The sequence below is a fragment of the Gambusia affinis genome, linkage group LG09, assembly GCF_019740435.1.
Source record: "Gambusia affinis linkage group LG09, SWU_Gaff_1.0, whole genome shotgun sequence".
Classification (NCBI taxonomy): domain Eukaryota; kingdom Metazoa; phylum Chordata; class Actinopteri; order Cyprinodontiformes; family Poeciliidae; genus Gambusia; species Gambusia affinis.
In genome coordinates this window covers 5,758,038-5,776,770 of record NC_057876.1, presented here as the reverse complement: position 1 = coordinate 5,776,770, position 18,733 = coordinate 5,758,038, and the positions used below count along the sequence as shown (strand labels likewise).

Genomic DNA, 18,733 nt, shown 5'->3' with positions numbered 1-18,733 from the left:
GCTGCAGGAATTTGTCCTACTCCCCTTTGAAGTCCATCTTAATCCGTTGTTCCTTAATGTAAAGACTCACAAAGAGGCCAAAATGAACTTCACTGACTTTGTTGACCACAACTTTGAAAGTAGGAACGCAGACTGGACATAAAGCTCAGGCCGTGTCCGTTGGAAAGGAAAATAAAAGTATCAGCACTGAGTCCCGTGCATTGACCTAAATTCAGGAAGCATTTCTCTTTTTGTTGTGTAAACACATCCAGGAAATACCCAGAGTTGTTTCTCAAAACAGCACAGTATTGTTCTCTTTTTTTTTTTTTTTCTTTTTTTCTTTTTTTTTTTGCTCTATATCACTTTCATTTTAACCTTTCCATTAATAAAGCTGGGATTTCGCTAATCTCGCTTCAAGTAGTTTGTAGTAACTGCTTACCTGAAGTTACATCTGTCCACCATTTTTTGTTTGTTTGTTTTATTTCAATTTAAAAGTCTGGGGGAGGTTCCGATAAACGAGAGAGCTCTTCATGCCACATGAGTGACACAATTGTGAATTATTCAGACTTTTGTTTACATTTGGCTCTGATTGGTTGTTTCTGATCGGGAGCGGAGCGTTTCTGGAAATGACTGCAGACTCACTGTAAAAAGCCAGAGGAACTTGGTTTTGTTGTAATTTTCTTAGGTTATCTGTCTCTTGTTATAGTGGCATGACATAGTGACAGTCTTAACAAATGTATATTAAATGTTCTTTTATAAAAGCTACCTACTGCGGCTTTAACACTGAAAACGACGGGTATGTGTTCAAACATCCAGTGCACAGTGCAAAGCAGAAGGGAAGCTAAAGTAATGTAACTTGCTGAATTAGAAATCCAAAAAACTGTTTGGACAATTGATTCTTAATCTGTTGATCAGTCACCATGGAGATGGATTTAATTTAGACGTACACATACTTTTGTCACTCAACTGTACGTTTAAAAGGTACATATTGAGATCAATTTTGTTACAAGGCTCCAATAATATTAATAGAAGAAAATGTCACCATATATTTCCAAGATGTTTGGTTCAGAGTGTGTAACGTCGGATAAAACTGTGGCTAACACAGACGTCTTGCTGTTTCAAACAATGGACTGATGATACAATGACGCAATTGTAAATTATTCAGAATTATCCAGTTAGCGGCTCAGCTAGCCGCTAACTGTTCGCTAACGGCTAGCTGGGAGTCTAGCCTTTAAGTCCAATAAATATGTCTCCTTCAAATCAGGAGCTGTCGCGTTAGAGGTTGACTTCTGTCAGAGAGCTTCTGTTAACATGACGTCAAATACTAGCAAAGTGAGTGAATGCATTGCATTCTGGGATTTACTGTTTTTTTATACCAGACTCTTTCCTCCCTGTAGTTCTGTAGTTCAACCCTTCATTGCTGGAATCACAATTTTAGATATTTTCCTACACTTTTGACACCAAGAGCTGACATTACATTAATGTTACTGAATTAAGGTGTTTCCTCTAAAGATGTTTTTAGTTAAAAATCAAACTACTAGTATATTATCAGGGGCTTACAATCTCTTGTTTTTTTTTGTCTTGTATTGTTTTCTAGAACTTTATTTAACTTTATTTGGACTTGCCGCGTCTTTCACTGTAAACATAACCGAATCAGGCCTCTCAGAGCCGCACTGCAACACCTAGTTTAAGCACGTTTGGATTTGTGGTTACTCTCCACCAAGCAGTAGAGACTTGAGTGGATTAGACAAAGCGTCGAAGCAGATGTTTGATCTGGAGGATTTTCTTTTGTCGTGTAAAGCAAACGAGTCGAATCACTTGTAGTCCTCACTGAAAACCGAACCGTGAGAGGGCAGAGAGGCCGTATGCAAAGTGGCACACCGAGTCAAACGGCAGCATTTTCTCTAACGCCACACCACATCCTGCTCAAACATTTATTTATTTATTAGGACTTTGTGAGATTGGCATATTCCTGAATGGATGCGTTGATGAACTAGTCAGTTGACGACCCGTCATATTTGACTCTTATCTGTATTGTTCAGGTCAAATACTGAAGACTTTCACAAAATGGCGCTGCTTTTCATCTATAATTTCCTTTGTTGTGGTAACGGGCAGAAAAAGTGGTTTAATTCATAAACGGGAAATTATCGTTTTGTTCTCTGTTGGATTAGAAACTACTAGTTTATGCAGGAATGTTTCTATTTTGGTACATTTGTTTGGTGGTCAATGTTTGCTCAAATGAGCTTACATGAGTTATATCCCATAGTAATGATAGTAAATAAATTTTTTGTTTTTTTTAAATGGGAATGTCCATTCAGACAGAACAGAAACCTCCAGAAACGGCAGTAATTTAAAGCAATAAAACAATAAGGGATCAATAATTGTAGCGTTTTCGCTTGACAGGACACATAATGTAAAGGTTTTGTGTCGTTGACTGAATTATAATCATAAAAACAAGCTAGATCAGCCCACTGATTTATGCAAATCCACAGAGGTTGACACACACACACACACACACACTGTGCTGTACCTGTAAAGCTGCAGCAGACGCTGTCTGGGTGAGCTGATGGTTATCATGACTAAAACACCTGGGACCGACTCCCACGCCATTGTTTCATGTTTGAGAGTTGAGACTTGTTCAGGTATTACGCCTCACCTATTCCTAGAGCTCGACAGCTTCTTGTTTTCAACGCGATCCTTTTGTGCTAAATATTTACCAGTATTATTATTATTATTGCTATTATTAAAAACACTGTACTCGTGTGGAAGTGCATTTATGGTCTTTCCTTGCTGCAAAGATAGTTTACCTGTTAAAAGAAAAAAGTGGACAATGCTGTCTTTGTCTGGCAACACTAGCTGTGTTTCCTTTGAACACATTTGCTTAATAAAAACCATTGTTGCTGTTTGTGGTTTTTCAGCTGCATTGATATTAGTGTGTTTCAAAAAACTGTGGGCATTCAGAGACTGAGTTTGTAGTTTCGATTAGAAAAAAAACAACAACTTAGATTTTTTCAGCGTTGTATCCGCTGATCAGCTGTCAAGGTGAGATAAACCGTCTCTGATGTCTATTTGGTTCGTTTTAGCGCCGCTACTCCTGCTTACTTTTGCCCAATTCAGCATTTCAAAGAAAGTGTTTTGTCAGTGCAGTGACAAGTCACTATGTTGAAAGCATGATTTGTCAATGCTAGGATTAAATAAATAAATAAATGAATCTCATTTACCCGACAACTCAAAACGTGAAAAATATAACGAGCTTTTAAATTCGACTCCCTAGGGGAAGGTTTTAGTTTGTTTTATTGATTGCGTGTGGACTTTAAGCGAGTTTTGGGTTTCTTTAAGACGCTAACGCCTCACCATGAGAAACGTCAGCCTTAACACTGTTGCCATCTGTGTGTCATTTCCTGCCATCCAACATCAAATAAACCACCGTACAACCTAAAAAGGAGTGTTGTTTTTTTTTTTCTCGCCATGCAAAATTTCTGTGGGTTTTTGTTGTTTTTCAGATTGACACGTCTTCTCAGGCAGGACGATGCTTGGACACAAAATGATTCTTTTACATTATTTGTCACACTATTTTGCACATCATAACACCTTTAGCAGGAGGGTTCTTTTACAATCTACCCGTCTTGTATAGAAAAAGGAAAACAGAAAGCAGTATCTGGAGTGAGTTTCAGGTTTCCTACTGAACAATCATGTTGCCCTTTTCATTCCAACATGATATTCTTTGCATTTCATAACCAACTTCTGTTTTTTTTTTTTTTGTTTGTTGCAGTGTTTCACTGGCAAGCCACAATAATGGGACCTGTAAGTATTCACATGCTCACCTCCGACCGTTTTGCTTGAGCTCTACGTAGAAGGTCAACTCTGGTTGACATTTGTCGCTGCTCATCAACCAGAATGTGTCTTTTCTGCTTTAGAATGACAGCCCTTACCAGAGCGGGGTTTTCTTCTTGACCATACACTTCCCCACAGACTACCCCTTCAAACCGCCAAAGGTAACTAGAACGTAGACGCGGAGACGTGCGTGTAAACGCCGAAGGAACCTTACGTCGTGCAGACTTCCTCAAAAAAAAAAACAAACCCAAAAAATATGGGCGTTTAGTTTCCTGCGCTGCTGGTTGCGCGCCCTCCTCACGGCGCCGTTTCTCTGCTTCCAGGTTGCGTTCACCACAAGAATCTACCACCCAAATATCAACAGCAACGGCAGCATCTGTCTTGACATTCTGCGATCACAGTGGTCTCCAGCTCTCACCATCTCCAAAGGTGAGCTGCTCTCTGCAAGCCGACGACGCAAATTATTTCCTTTTTTTTTCCAATATTTCATCGTTGAAATGACTTCCTATGTACTGCACTGTCCCCTTGCTGAGGTCCTCCTTTAAATGGCAGATTTTTGCATGATTTGTTTGGTTTGTTTCCTGTCGCAGTAAGCAGCAGTACGTCAATTAATCACATGATAAATTAAAACAAGCTCAGTAATCTCCATTGGCGTGATTTATTGTTTTGCCCTTTTCTCTCTCTTTCTACCAAAAACTGGATAACAAAAGTATTCAGTCAGAACGAGCCCCACCCCATTTTGTTTTGAAGGGCACTTTTGTTGACTTTTGAGATTTCATAATTCATTTTATTGTTTCTGTCGTTTGTTTTAGGATATCTAGTATGTCTTCCAGTTCCAGCATTAAATGTTCATTAGAATTTAAAGTTCATTAATCGTTTACTTCACACCATTGTCGTTACATTGCTAGAAAATGGTCTCCAAACAACAATATTGTCATTTATGACAGTAACTTCTGCTAATGGCCTCAAAAGTGAAATGACCGTATTGTTTTCCTGCGTTTGGTTTCAGTTCTCCTGTCTATCTGCTCCCTGCTGTGCGACCCGAACCCGGACGACCCCTTAGTACCCGAGATCGCCCGCATCTACAAGACTGACAGGGAAAAGTACGCTGTCGTCTCTCTCTCTCTTTCTTTTTTTTTCCTAATCTTTTCTTCGTTTTCATGTATCTGTGACGATCAGCGGTGCAGATGGAGAGGTGGCGGGTCTGTGGAGCGTTTCACACTGAGGCTCACAGTTGGCTTCGGGCTAAAAGTCTTTGTCTATTTAGCTTTAGTGTTTAATTTTCAAGAGCATAACCAGTTCTAGAAAATACCAACGAAACAAAAAAAAGTTAAGGAAGCTGTTGAAGAAATTAAACCACCCCTGACCAAAAAAACATATATATTTATATATATTTATATATATTTATATATTTTACATTTAGCATGAAGGTAGTTTTTCTATGCTCGTTTGTTAGATCTAGTAAACAATCCGTGTGTTTGTTGCGGAGATGCCCGGAGTGTTTCTAGCAAAATGTCCGTTTCTGGTTTTGTAAATCTTTGACCTTCCACAACCAGTTTGAATCCTATTTCCTTTATCTTTAAGAAGATCAAAGAACAGGACCCAAAATATTTAACCCAGGTTACGTTCACACAGAAAAATGCCACCCAAATCTGTTTTTTTTATTTTCTTTCTTTCCTCATAATTCTGCACTAGAAGAAGACGCACGCTCTAAATCAGGACGCAAGCAAATTATGATTATGAACTTATGAATAAGTCTGTCACTGACTGTCTCAGCTCTGGCTGCACATGCAAACACACTTCTCCACAGAAGCTCCAGTCGACGCTCCACAGAGTGGCGTTTTCTTTTTTTCTTTTTCTTTTTTTTTTTTTTAAAAAACGCCATTTTGCTTTTTTATTAGCTCCCTTCGTGTTATGATTTTGTGATGTAACATTATGACTTTATTCTCATCTAACTTTGTTTTTTTTCCCCTTTTTCTTGTCTGTCTCATCTGTCCACAGGTACAACAAAATAGCCCGGGAATGGACACAAAAGTATGCAATGTAGTGCTGGGGGTAGAAACGTGGCCAACCACCTCTACGACGTAAGGCTAGGGGGAGATTCAGATGAAAAGAAAAGAAAAAAAACGACAAAAAAAAACAAACAAATACAGAAAAAACCCATACAAAACAAATGAGAAGTTTAAAAACAAGATCTTGTTGGTTTCCATTGGAGTGCTTTCTTTGAGCCATGCCCCTCCCTCACCACAGCACCTGTAAAGCTCCCTCTGTACCCCCCCATCCCACCCCCTCTCTGTTTCACTGTCCCCCCCCCCCCCCCCTCCATTCTGCCCCCCAGCTCATCTGCCCATCCTCCAGTCTACAGACTGTCAACTTTAAAACAGAAAATGTCTCCTCTTGACCATACTCTTTCCATCCTCATGTTTTTGTTTTGTTTTTTTGGATCCATCGCTCCACTTCCTCGTTTGATTCCATTTCGACATCCAAGCAGGCTGGGCTGTCGCCCCTAACCCCAAACCCCGCCCCCAAACTCCGCCCCCTCCACCATATATAGCCCTTATTCCTGCATGCCTACACCCTCCTTTCCCCCCCATCTTTACTAAAAGCATTCCTCTTTAGAAACTGTAAAACTTTGAGGGGATCTTTGTGTTTTATTTTATTTTTTCCTTTTGTTGTGTGTGTGTTTTTTTTTTTAAAGGGGGTGGGGTGAGAAGGGTTTTGAAAAAAAAGAAAAAAAGAGGGAGTTTTTCTTGTTTTGTTGAAATTTCCATCTACGAAGGCGTCGATTCAAGGCAGCGATTTTCACACGCGAGTCGAAGGGCACTCTGTATTTTATAAAATAAAAAAATAAATAAAAAACTGCATAAGTCATTGCAGGCTGTGTACAATGGAGAGAGAGAGGAAAAAGAAAAAAAAAAAGAAATCTCATGGCCTATTTTGCTCTTCTGTTGGATTCTATGAAAGGACTTGAATTTATTCACACACCTCATTTTCCTCATTACCCCCCTAACCCCTCCCCCTTCCACGCCCTCCACCCAGGTGAAAACCCCATCATACACACGGCACACACACATTGCACGCACAGCTTGTAACCCCACCCCCACCCCTCCGTCTCCACCTTTTCTTTTCTTTTTTTCCTTTACTCTCAAAGTGGAGATTCTGGACCAGCTATTTAAGCATTTTCTACGTTTTATTTTTATTTTTATTTTTTTTTCTTTCTCTGCCCCATGTTTTTTTTAGGTTGCTTCTTTCCCTCTTATTATTATTATTATTATTATTATTATTATTATTATTATTATTATTATTATTATTATTTGTTCTATTTACCCTCCCGCCCCCTTTCACCTTTTTGCTATTGTCAAATTTAGCGGCTAACATCTGAAATGGCTACGACGGGACTGACTTGGGCTCTGGGTGCGAGGAGAACCCACTCTTCTTGCACAAAACCTCTGTATATTGAATTACCTGAGAGGCTCGTTGAGCTTTGTGTGTTGATTAAACTGTGTAATAAAAACCTCCGACTCCTGTGTTGACTCGTCGTCAGGCTCGTTTGAAAAGACGTCCAGGCGGCGGCGGCGTTGCTCAGCGTTTCGTCACATTCGTGGTGAAGTTCTGTGGAATGTTCTGTTTTTTTTTTTTTTTTTTCCAAGAGTCGTCTTTTAGGAAACATCTGAGCGGAAACTCGAACCACAATTTTTTTTTTTTTTTTTTTTTGTTCCCCAAGGGAATACAAAAGTTTTTTGTCTCGTATAAAGATGGAACGTTTTCATGGATGTAAATGGACACCAGAAGAACCAATCAACTGGATTTATTCATGGTTTAAATACAATCTTAAAGGATGGGATGAGTTTTTCTGTTTTTTTTTTTTGTTTGTTTTTGTTTTTTTTTATCCTTCCTTTTCTTCCATTCAAAATCCAGAAATCTGAATTTGAGAAGCAAACTTAATTTTAATGTATTTTGATATGTATAGATGAGCTTTTAGTTTTTCATTTTTCTTTTTTTTTTGTGCAAAATTACACTTGTGTTTTCATCCAGTCCAACTTTTACTTTTCCTGGAGGAACACAAACAGTGAAAAATGAATAAATCAGCTTTTAGGGATTGATGAGAAACCGCTGGGTATCCAAATGGATCTTGTGGAAATTCATGTGGAATTAATTTTACATTACTTGTATATCACTTATACTATTAAAGATCACATATTCTTGTTTAAGAAATCTACTCTTAATTTGCTTCAGCATCAAGCTGAACTGCTATATGGAGTCAAACTTGTAAAAAAGCTTTTTGCTTCCTAGCATTATAACCAAACATTCATTTGCTTGTTTTAATTTTATTTTATTCATTTATTTTTTACAAATTAAATAAATCTAGGTAGATATTTTGCACTTAAATATTCTTCTCTTTGTAAAGCCGCTACCTTTCTTATTTTTCCAGTATTAAATTTCAGAAATGACGCTTAAGTGGGGCTTATTTTACAAGAAAGTCATTTTGTCGCCCTCTGGTGGAAACTTGTAGTCATTTCAGTTCAAAATGCATCATTGATCCCAAAGGGAAATTAAATGCAAGTCATATTCAAAGAGTTGTTGTTGCAGATGGCGGTGGGCCGAAAGGATTTCTTGTTGCGGTCTGTACTACAGTGGGTCTGAAGAAGCCTCCGACTTTTGCCGTAAAGCAGTCTCGCAAAGAGGATTCTGACGGTTGTTTGTCATTCTATATATTTTCATAAAGAATCCGCCTTTAGCGCTTTATGAGCAGCACCAGCCTTCTTTATTTGGCTTATAATCATTAACGTCTATTAAAACGTGCTGCATGTGTTATGTAGGTTGGTATACTATGCTTTTGGGTCTGACTCGTTTAAAATGAGAGCTCTCGGCTCGTTAAAATAAAAAAGCGAAACGCCTTTGCTCAAGGAATCATTGCCCGTGTTTTACTTCAGCTTCGTTTAATAGAGAATGATTAAGAAAACAAACTTCGTCAATCGCGCTTGTATTTTGTTTAACTTTCGTCTTTAATCTATTAAAAGGAGAAGCCGGATGTACTTTGCCCATTAACATCTTGTTCCATGAGCCTGCTCCCGATTGGTCTATCCGATATGACGTAGCAGTAAAGGGGCAGGACAGAGTTCCGTGAAGCTAACCGGTTGACCTTGCTGCTTACCGTTGACCGAATACAACCCACAGCGCAGTGAAAACGCGACAGGTTCAAGTTTACGTGATAGCTGGTTGATACCTCTGTGTCCGATGGCAGCGGTCCACAACTCCGGTTTCAGGTTAACCAAAGGTATAGTATTAAAGCTAGCTAATAGCATGCTAGCTCCTTTACATGAGTTATTTAATTAGCGCTCAAACCAAGGCGGCGCGTGTCTGTCTGCCACCTATAGCTCTATTAGACAGCTTTACTACCGACTGCAAAGCAATTACTCAGCCTAAGCGACCTACTAAACTGTTTTAACCTGTGAAACGTAAGAAAGTGGGACATATTTCCTCTGTTTCGCCTCTTGCTTCGCATGGTAACCCGGGTGATATTTATCTAACCTGCTGGTCAGCCATCTGAGCTCCAGTTTGCATCTGTAATCGGTTAAACAGGTAATCTAGGCCCAGCAGCCATGATTGCTGATCCTGCAGACGGGCAACTTAAAAAAAAAAAAAAAAAAAAAAAAACACAAGACCTCCGTTTCTCTTGACTTACCGCCTCTGTATCATGGGACCGTCTAGATCAGGATAAATCTTGTATCACAGGAAGTTTCACATTACGTTTCCATTTGTCAGTGTTCAGAATGTGTTCAGGTTTTTATGTCGACATTTTGGAGAAAGTTTGTCGTATTTTCCAGATCCAGGACATTTTTGAGTGTAGACCTACGTATGAAGACAGATTGTTGTAAACATCTGCATTTCAAGACTACAATTTATAATAGTCCACCAGGGCCGTATGAAGAAGAATAAAGGCCCCATGGGCTGGAGCCAGTTTTAGTGCCGTAAAGAGAAAGAGATGTTTTACTCATGCAAGACATGATAGGTAGGCCTACATATTAGAAGGTATGAATTGATGGATGGATGATTTAAAACATCTGGCAGATGTCTCCATGTTGGTCCCAAAACGATGCACTACGTGTTATTGCTACAGAATTTTCAAATATTTAAGTTTTGTTGAAATTAATAAAAATCCAGCTGTACTTAAAAGAAACAGCAAAAACCAAAACACACACAACGTGTGAGAAATGAACCCGAGAGTTTAATAACATGCACAATAAAGAGAAAACAACAACATTGAGGCTTTTTTGGGGGGTGGGGGGTTGCCCTCGAAACTTGGAACCCTGGGCCAGTGCCCTTGGAAGCCTTTTCTAATGTCTGTCCTTGTCTCCATTTGTTTCTTTCTCTTAATTTCGGCAGACTTTTGTATTTATTCTTCTAAAATTGCGTGAGTAGTGTCTTGTAAGCTCTAGCCTTAAAAATGTGTAAGAATCCTGGTTTACACAAACAAAATGGAATCCAATTTATCTGTTCAGCAGCCACCCAGATGCACAACAATATAGATCGAAAATCTCAGATTCACTCATCTGCAACCAAACCTGTGAGAGTGAACGACCAATAAGATTATCCCTTCTCTTTTAATTTTTCTTTTTTTTTTCTTTTATTTTTTGTTTAACGTTTTCCTCTCTCCAGAACATTTCTTGGTCGCCGTGCCAGTTGCCGTCGTCTCGGCAGCTGCGGGTTTCCTGGTCAGCCGCTACCTGAGCAGCCGCTCCTGCAAGAAGCATCATGTGAACACCTGCTTCAGCAAAGACAGCCCCAAAGTGGTGCACAGCTTCGACATGGAGGACATCGGAGCCAAGGCCGTCTACTGCCGCTGCTGGAAGTCCAAAAGGGTGAGACGCACGCCGAAAAACTGCAATATGTGATTTCAGATCCAACACAGAGGAATGTCCCACTGTACGTCTGAACACTTGTTGTTGTTGATGTTGTTGTTGTTTAGGAAAGAAAAGCTAACTTGATTTCATTGTAATATTGTTTGTGGATGAGTTTTCCCCTGCAGTTTTCTACAGGGCTTTCATTAACAGTATTCAAAATATTATTTCTAGACTTAATATTGTGAGCGGTCTTTAGTCAGTTGTGACCTCATGTGTGTCAGAACGCTGTTGCTTTAAAACGGAATCAGTGTGCAGCTTTAGTTTTAGTCTAGAAAAAATTGCCTTAATTATTTCTGTTTGCTGAATGCCAGAAAATTTAGCAAGAAAATATGTCTGACCTTTAGATGAATTCTGTAACTTTCGCAGACAAGTCAGATGTATAAACATAACATTTTGTTATTTTAGTTTGCCTTCTTCCTGCTGTAGAAAGTAGAATACTATCCTAATATGCTATTAATAACAATTATATCATGAAATAATGAATTGAAACTGTTTTGAAACAAATTGTGGTGCTGGAAAAGTTTGATAGGTTCAAATTTTATTGAGGTAAAAGTTCGAGGTGCACCGATGCACTTTTTCCACTTCCGATACCGATACGGACAGCTGAGGGTTAGTATCGGCATGTACAGGAAAAACAACGCTGAATGAAACTAAAACCTTTTTTTTTTTCTTTTTTTTACAACAGATATAAATGTGCTGAATTACAAATGTAGTTGGTAAATCTGCACCAGTTCAGCCACACTAAAACACACCGACAGCTTCTCAAGATTGGTCAAACATGTACAAACAACTTCAGTCTGTACAGTCAGCGAGTAACGACCAATGGAAAATAAATAAAGAAACTGACTGAAACAACAGGTTGACTATTTTTGGTCAACATGTAAAAAGTGAATTCCAGTAAACCTTAAGAAAGTGCAATTAGGGATTATAAATGTAAAGTAAACTGAATAATAAAGCATAGAAATATACTGAATAGATTTGCCCTTATGGATTGGGTAAATTGACCGATACTTGATTTTAGAAAAAAATGTTTTTCTATACATTAACCGATACAGTTATTAATATCGGGTCGGTCTCTGGGAAAAGCGTATAAAAGCTCAATAAGTGTTGTAAGGCATTCAGACGTCTCAGTGGGAAGAAGTTCCTTTCAAAGTAGCTACTTCTTCTCTACTGGAAATAGTTGAGATACTCTTCTTCTCTCAGTAACAACATCCACACCAAAAGACTGCTGTCCTCAGCTGGACCGGTGTGATGCGTCCACCGACCTGATGTGTGTTTGTGTCGTAACCAACCCAACAATGACCATGCGTGCATTTAACGTGTGACGGTATTCCCATGTTCCCTGCAGTTCCCGTACTGCGACGGCGCCCACACCAAGCACAACGAGGAAACCGGAGATAACGTCGGGCCGCTCATCATCAAAAAGAAAGAGGCGTAGCGCGCCGCCCGGAGACGAACGCGCCCCGTCCGCCGACCCGCCCAATCATTCGTCAGTAATGCTGTGTTCTCCCTGCGGACGGATCCGGAACAAGCCAGAACACAATGCAGATGTTTTGTTTGTATTTTTTATTTAATTTTATTTTTTTCATAATTCCCAAAATTGCCGCACCGATCAACATGTTTGAAACAGGATCCAGGTCAAGGGACTGCGACAGTCATTGCGGTTGGCGTAGGGCGTCGTTTCCTGGGGTCGTCGTCCATCAACGGAGCAGGCCGTCCAAACAGGAAGTCGTCACCATGCTTCTTCATCGGCCCAGCGTTTTATGTCGAACCCAGCACAGGCCTTATTATATCTCTTGTTTGATGAACGAGGCAACCCATATGAATGTGACATGAAATGTTCGAGTTTGTTTTGCTGCTTCACGGCGTTTGTCTTAAGCGGGGGAGAAAAATGTGTAATGTTGAAACACTATCTGCTGTTTGTGTGCGGCTTCCTGATCAAACTGCCTCTGAAGGTTAAAACCTCTTAACGGATCTATTTTGCTTCATCAGATAGATTTTTTTTTTTTTTTGTCTACTGGCTGCAGCGTGGTTGAGTCAGTGTGCTGTTATATTGTTAATAAAACATGTTGAGTGATCTAATTTGTTGGCACAACTTTTTTCTGTTTGTTTGTTGTTGTTTTTTTTTTTGTAGTTTTGGGGCCAAACTCCACCTCAGTTTTAACCAGGCGTGTTTATGGATTAACATTGTGTGGGGATAATAAGTCAACAGCTCAATGTGACGACTGCAGTGTGTGTGTGTGGCCTTGGCCGAAGGGGGCTGCTGCTGCTGCTATGCTGCAGTGTCCACCAGCACCAGTGGCCATTTTAAGACGGGTGGCTGTATTTGTGTTGACCACTAGAAGACGCTGTGTTTACACGGATGGTCCAGGCCAGACGGTGTAGTAACCGTGGGCCCCTGCCTCCATAGTGACACGCACGCTCGCTCACACACGGATGCACACGCACGAGGTGTCTGGCTGCGTGCCAGATGCACGGAGGACTCTCAGAAGAGGTGGAGTGGACTCCGGCGCTCCTGCGTGGAGGAGTCACCTCCTGTATCAGGCGGCGCTGTTCGGACGGGAGGCGAGTTAAAAGGTAAAACCAATGACGGCAGATGAAAGATGTTGCTATTTATCAGTAGTTCTAATGTGAACTTCACCGCAGTTAAACAATTTTTCCCTCTCTCTATTTTTTTTTTTTTTTTTTTGTGGAAAATTATGTCACTGAATTTATAAATTAAATGAACGTGTGTACTACAGTGTTATTAGGAATGATGCATATCATTAGTTCATTGCTTTAATTAAAACAATCAGCCAATCTGCTCATAGCTTAGAAACTACATATTTTTAAACAGCATGACCTTAGTGAGAGTTATGGAAGGCGCTTTGTTAAGTTCAATACACACCAGTTGACTATTTATAAAAAAAAAAAAAAAGTGAATTAAAGTGGCAGTATAGTGCTGTTTTATAGTAAAATTAAGTAACTATCATATATATATATAAATGATGTACATATCAAACATGTCTTAATTTTATCCCCTGAAATTGGGCCTTTGTCTCTTTAAGAAGCTCCTGCGCTTTCAGACTCTCTGCCTTCAGCATGTCACCACAAAGATGTTTCTCAATTAAGTGTTTGCAAATATTCTTTCATGTGTCAGACTGAGAAATGGTTAATATGATGACATCTGTTCCACCAGGCGCTTGCTAGTCGCTGCTGCCGCTAGTCTGGAGGGGCTGAGTGGGGAAGGCGTGTTCAGTCATAGCAACACTGCAGGTGTGATTTTGATGAGGGGAAAGCGTCATAACAGGATTCAAAGCTCAGAAAAGCCAAAGTTACATGATACAGCTCCTTGAAATTGCCCACAATCTGATGGAGTCCAATCATCTGATTAGTGTGTGTCAGCCCGTTGCTGCGTGCTGCTCTGTTAGCTTTCACACCTTTACTGTCCGCTACATGATTTTCACATAGCCAAGTTGATCCTTTCTGTAATTACAAAGAAGGGGAAACCTCGCAGATGCCTCGTTTCAGTCAAAAACAACTGAGTTTTTGTTGCTCTAATTACATAATTTGCATCCTGGTATGAAATGGGTAAACAAACCTGCTTTAATCTACTTGAACATAATAATTAGTTGTTGTTTAACTTAAAAAAAAAAAGTTGCATATTTTTTGGCTACAAACTAAATACAATTCTCCACTTATTGTGTCATTTTAAATGAGTTATTCTGATGACATTTGGGGAAAAAACAAACTACTTAAATGAGAGTTCTAGTGCTCTTGGGCTCCCCCTGTTGTTCTGGAGGCCTGATTAGTTTGCCTTTATCTTGGGGCCGCTATTCTTACAACTGCAATCGGCTCTCAGGAGAAGCTACGCATATCATTGGGCTTAAGCCACGCATGGTAGCAGTGTAAATGTTTTTTTCTGTTTATGTGAAGACTAAACATTTATTAGGAATAAATGCAGGTTAATACAATTTGCACTGATTTGTAGCAATGCTGTTACCTATATGCAATGTTGTAGATGTAAGTAGATAGTAATAAAAATAATAAATATGAACAAAGGAGTCATCATTAAAAACCCAGTTCCATTCATACGTAAAAATATATCATTTTTACTTTTACAGTTAAAGATAAATCAATATAATACAGCAATGATCACCCACAGTAAAATTTAAAAACTGACCAAAATTTTATTTTTTATTTTGTATGAATAATCCACTTTAGTCATAGATTTTAAAGCCTGATCGGTTTGCGAGGATTCTGGCGCTTCTGGGTGCCCCCTGCTGGTTTGGAGGTCCTAAGCAACCATTTAGTTTGCTTATGCCTTAGGCTGGCTCCATTTGCAAGTGAACAAATAACACTAGACTTCTGTTATTAATAAAGCTAGAGACGGCCAGAATTTGAATAGGACACTATAAATGTTAAATCAGCCTGATGATCATCAGAAAAATAATTATAACCTATAATATTTATAAGAGTAATAAATACAAAATATTGAAGAAAGGTTTTTAGTAAACTTGGTGTGTTGCATATGTAAATATAAATATTGGTTTTGCTATTAACAATCAATTTCACACATAAAATTATATCACTGAAAAAATGTTTAACTAGATAATAGGGCTCACGTGTGGCCCCCTGCTGGTGTGGAGGCCCTAAGCAGTTGCTCCGTTTACTTTTGCCTTGGTTGGGTATCTTAATAACTAGAATTTTATTTACTTATTTATTTAATTTTACATTAATCAAAACTTTATATTGTGTTTTTATTCGTATGGAGAGGGAAACCATGTGAAAAATCCATTGTGCCCTTTAACAGTGACAATAATAAGTCTTAAGTGTTGTATTCTATTAATGACAAAATGACCATTTAAATACAAAATAATAATAGTAGTGGTAACAACAATATTGGCCACAATAGCCGGTGTTTTATTATGTCTATGGAAGACGGTGTAAAAAGTGATCCTAAGCTGAGTGGAGCCGATGGGTGTATTTGGGTTTAATCGTCGTCGTCAGCTGGACTGCTCCTGAGGACATCACGGGGTCGCTCTGACCACACGAGCCTCGGTCGGCTGCAGAGTCCACTTCGCATTTTGAGCGACGCCCCCAAATTCCGTGCAGAGTGTTTGCAGACCCTCCGGGACGGAGAGGTGGAGGAGGAATCGGCAGCTCCGCCGTCCACATACGCTATACGATCGGCTCGACATTAGTTCATGACTTCGTCATACATTTGACAGGAGAGGCCGGGGACCGCGTTGGGAAGGTAAAGTGACGCGTTTTTTTCATCGCACTTCCTGTTGATTTGGCCGTTTTGTCGCCCGATTTCCTCTCCCTTCCTGCGCGCAGCGCCGTGTCGCAGCGACCACTCGGACTGTGGTCAGCTCGCCGTGGCGTCGGTCCTCTTAGGTAACCTCATTCAAGCTAAAGTGATCGATTACGTCTCCCGATCGGCCCGTCGAAAGGGCACGAACTCATACTTTGTAATAACATACACGATCCGCGTTTAGTCGGCGGTGTTGTGGGGGTTTTTTCTCTCCCCCTCCACCCTCCCCACACACACACACACACACACAAACGTGGACACGGAATATAGCCTGGTCTTTTTTTATCCACAGCACCCGCATCGTTGCGCACCTCGCTCCTCGTCGTCGATACCAGACAAAAGACAGCCTGTTTTTCTTTACGGTCCCTTATTTGGTGCTTCTCGGCTCCGTTTAAGCCCTGGCTGGCACACATAACAGCAGTCGTCAAAATGTATTTGAAAAGCGCGCTCCACATTTGACCTGCGCATATGCGCATATCTTTGCATATTGTTGTCGCTCTGTTATTGATTGCATTGATATACCGTGAAATTCTTAAAGGGATACTGCCTCCTGTATGCGGAAATCCGTTGCAAGGCATGCACTGTCTCTGTCTCCCTCTCTCTTTCCCTCTCGCACATACACTCACACGGATCCTTGCTTCTGGTTTTGTAGCAGTTTTACTTCCACGGCTTTATGCATATGTCTTGTGCTTTAACTCTTGCTGTCTGCCCGATAATTCCCCGACACGGTTGAGTCGTTCTGCTAGGGGAAAATACAGATCCCGTCTTCCCTGTTTACTCTCTTTCTGTATCTGTCTCTCCAGCATTTCTATTCTTAACCTCCCTGTCTTCATCCCCTATTCATTTCCAGCTCTCCAGGACTCTGAAGCCGCTGCAGAGAATGGGAATAGGGACACAGGCCAAGGCTTGCCATTTTGGCTGAAGTAACAGCAGGACAGTTGTCAGCTCCGCGTCAGCTTCAGTCCCCTTCTCCCACGCACACAAAAACACAAGGGCAAACCGCCCCCCTCCCCACACACACCCAGCCACTGCCATGTCCACTGCCGTAGACATCGCTGGCCCTTCCTCCCCGGATCAGGCCCACAGCAGTGCTAAAATCCCCAATGAGCCCCTGAGACCGAGCCTCAAGCGCTCCAGCCACCCCTACAGCCTCTCCCATTACATCTCTACCCCTTCCCCTGCTGTGGACGTCAAAGGCCTGATCCAGCCGTCCCCGGCACAGGAGCAGCGTCCCGCCCAGCCCAGTAAGCCCCGCCGGGCCCCCTCCTGGCCCGACATGTGGGAGTCGCCCAGCGGGCTCCACCTGGCCCATGCCGCAGAGCTGCTGATGCGTGCCGGACTGCTGGCTCTCACCCCCGCCACCACGGAGCAGGCCAGCCTGGGCGCGCAGAGCAGCCAGCCAGCTAAGAAAGAGGCTGCGGAGGCTATGGGCGGAAAAGGAGATGGTGAGGGAGGCGGGTCTGGGCCAGAGGAGGACGAAGAGGACTCCTCTGGATGCAGCACTGACTTCCAACCCTTCCTCGGCGCCTGGTTCCCCTTCAGCCCGGCTCTGTTCCCTCTGGCTGGCTTTCAGATGGGGGGAGGCCACTGGAGGAGCACGGCCGTGGGAGCGGAGGGCATAGAAGGTCTGGTAGCTGAGGGCTACTCCCCCGGCTCGCTGGGCGGGGGCGGCGCAGGGCGAAGGAAGAGGAAGAGGTGCGGGGAGTGCGTGCCCTGCCGACGTCAGACGAACTGCGAACAGTGCAGCAGCTGCCGCAACCGCAAGAGGGGACACCAGATCTGTAAATACAGGAAGTGCGAGGAGCTGAAGAGGAAGCCGGGGGGTCCCGGGTTCGACAGCAGGGTGTCCGGGTTTGATTTAAGGGGGTCCGACTTTACTTTGGGTCTGGCGCAGGAGAGAAGCAACGGGACCCTGGACGGATAGTAGCTCCTGCGTTGGCAGAGGCTGGTCGGATGATTGTTGGGAGCTGTAGTTTACGGGACACCACAATAACATGCTCGGACTGCGGTACAAAGCTCCGTTTAAGAATGTCCACACCTGTTTCCATCCTTTCTTTTGACAATCAGTGAATATGGGAGTGGAGGGGAAAAAAAAGAAGGATACCAATGTGCATCAATATTTAGATGACAACAAAAATGCCTGTACATAAGACTGTAAATATCTGGAAAACATTATGTCCTTTTTTTACATTGCTTTCCAGTTTGGATGTACCGTGCTTCAGCATAAAGACGGAGCCAAAATGGTTTTTTTTTGTTGTTTCTATGGAGGAGTTTCTTGCTTCTGTTGTTCTGACGTCACTGCATCAGTAAGAAATGAATGAGTTCAGCCTTGGCTAAGTTATTTCCTGTGCTACTTGTACTGTATAGCTCTGTTTGCCCTTTTGAAATAAAAGAAGTTTGCCATGTGCTACTTGTGTATGAGGTTTGTGCCGCTCCTGTATGCCTGGGTTCATTTCTAACTGACTGTTTGGAGCCAGGTTTGAGTTTGCTCTTGCGCTTGGGCGCTACCGTGTCGGTGCAGTTGTTTACATCACCTCTTGAAGACCTCTTCTGGTGTCATTGCTGAACCTTTGAAGACCCGTGAGATTTATTGGGACCAAAGGTCAGTCCAAGTGCAACAGACAATAGTTTTGGGGTTCGGGTCAGGGCTCCAATGTGTACCAAGATTTGGGTTATTGCTGTCATTGGTTAGGTTCTGGCACAAATGGGAGTTACTGAC

At 41.6% G+C, this 18,733-nt stretch overlaps 3 protein-coding genes across 4 annotated transcripts; all 3 read left to right on the top strand.

The window, feature by feature from the left end:
* The first annotated feature begins 1,294 nt into the window (after positions 1 to 1,294).
* On the top strand, positions 1,295 to 7,327 carry ube2d2 (ubiquitin-conjugating enzyme E2D 2 (UBC4/5 homolog, yeast)). Of its 2 annotated transcripts, none has more exons than XM_044127438.1 (6): positions 1,295 to 1,311; positions 3,752 to 3,783; positions 3,897 to 3,974; positions 4,137 to 4,242; positions 4,823 to 4,916; positions 5,815 to 7,327. In XM_044127438.1, coding segments are annotated over exons 1-6 (357 nt in total). In that variant the 5' UTR covers positions 1,295 to 1,310; the 3' UTR covers positions 5,861 to 7,327. The 2 variants fall into 2 exon arrangements, with proteins under 2 accessions (XP_043983373.1, XP_043983372.1); XM_044127437.1 differs by lacking the exon at positions 1,295 to 1,311 and adding an exon at positions 3,625 to 3,642.
* A 1,566-nt stretch (positions 7,328 to 8,893) lies between these two features.
* On the top strand, positions 8,894 to 12,800 carry zgc:110843 (uncharacterized protein LOC541492 homolog). Its single transcript, XM_044127436.1, has 3 exons — positions 8,894 to 9,091; positions 10,474 to 10,676; positions 12,067 to 12,800. Exons 1-3 carry the CDS (start codon positions 9,052 to 9,054, stop codon positions 12,154 to 12,156), a joined length of 333 nt encoding a protein of 110 aa, XP_043983371.1. The 5' UTR covers positions 8,894 to 9,051; the 3' UTR covers positions 12,157 to 12,800.
* A 2,820-nt stretch (positions 12,801 to 15,620) lies between these two features.
* On the top strand, positions 15,621 to 18,421 carry cxxc5b (CXXC finger protein 5b). The gene is made up of 2 exons (XM_044127435.1): positions 15,621 to 15,954; positions 16,865 to 18,421. Exon 2 carries the CDS (start codon positions 17,048 to 17,050, stop codon positions 17,936 to 17,938), a length of 891 nt encoding a protein of 296 aa, XP_043983370.1. The 5' UTR covers positions 15,621 to 15,954; positions 16,865 to 17,047; the 3' UTR covers positions 17,939 to 18,421.
* The last annotated feature ends 312 nt before the right edge of the window (positions 18,422 to 18,733 follow it).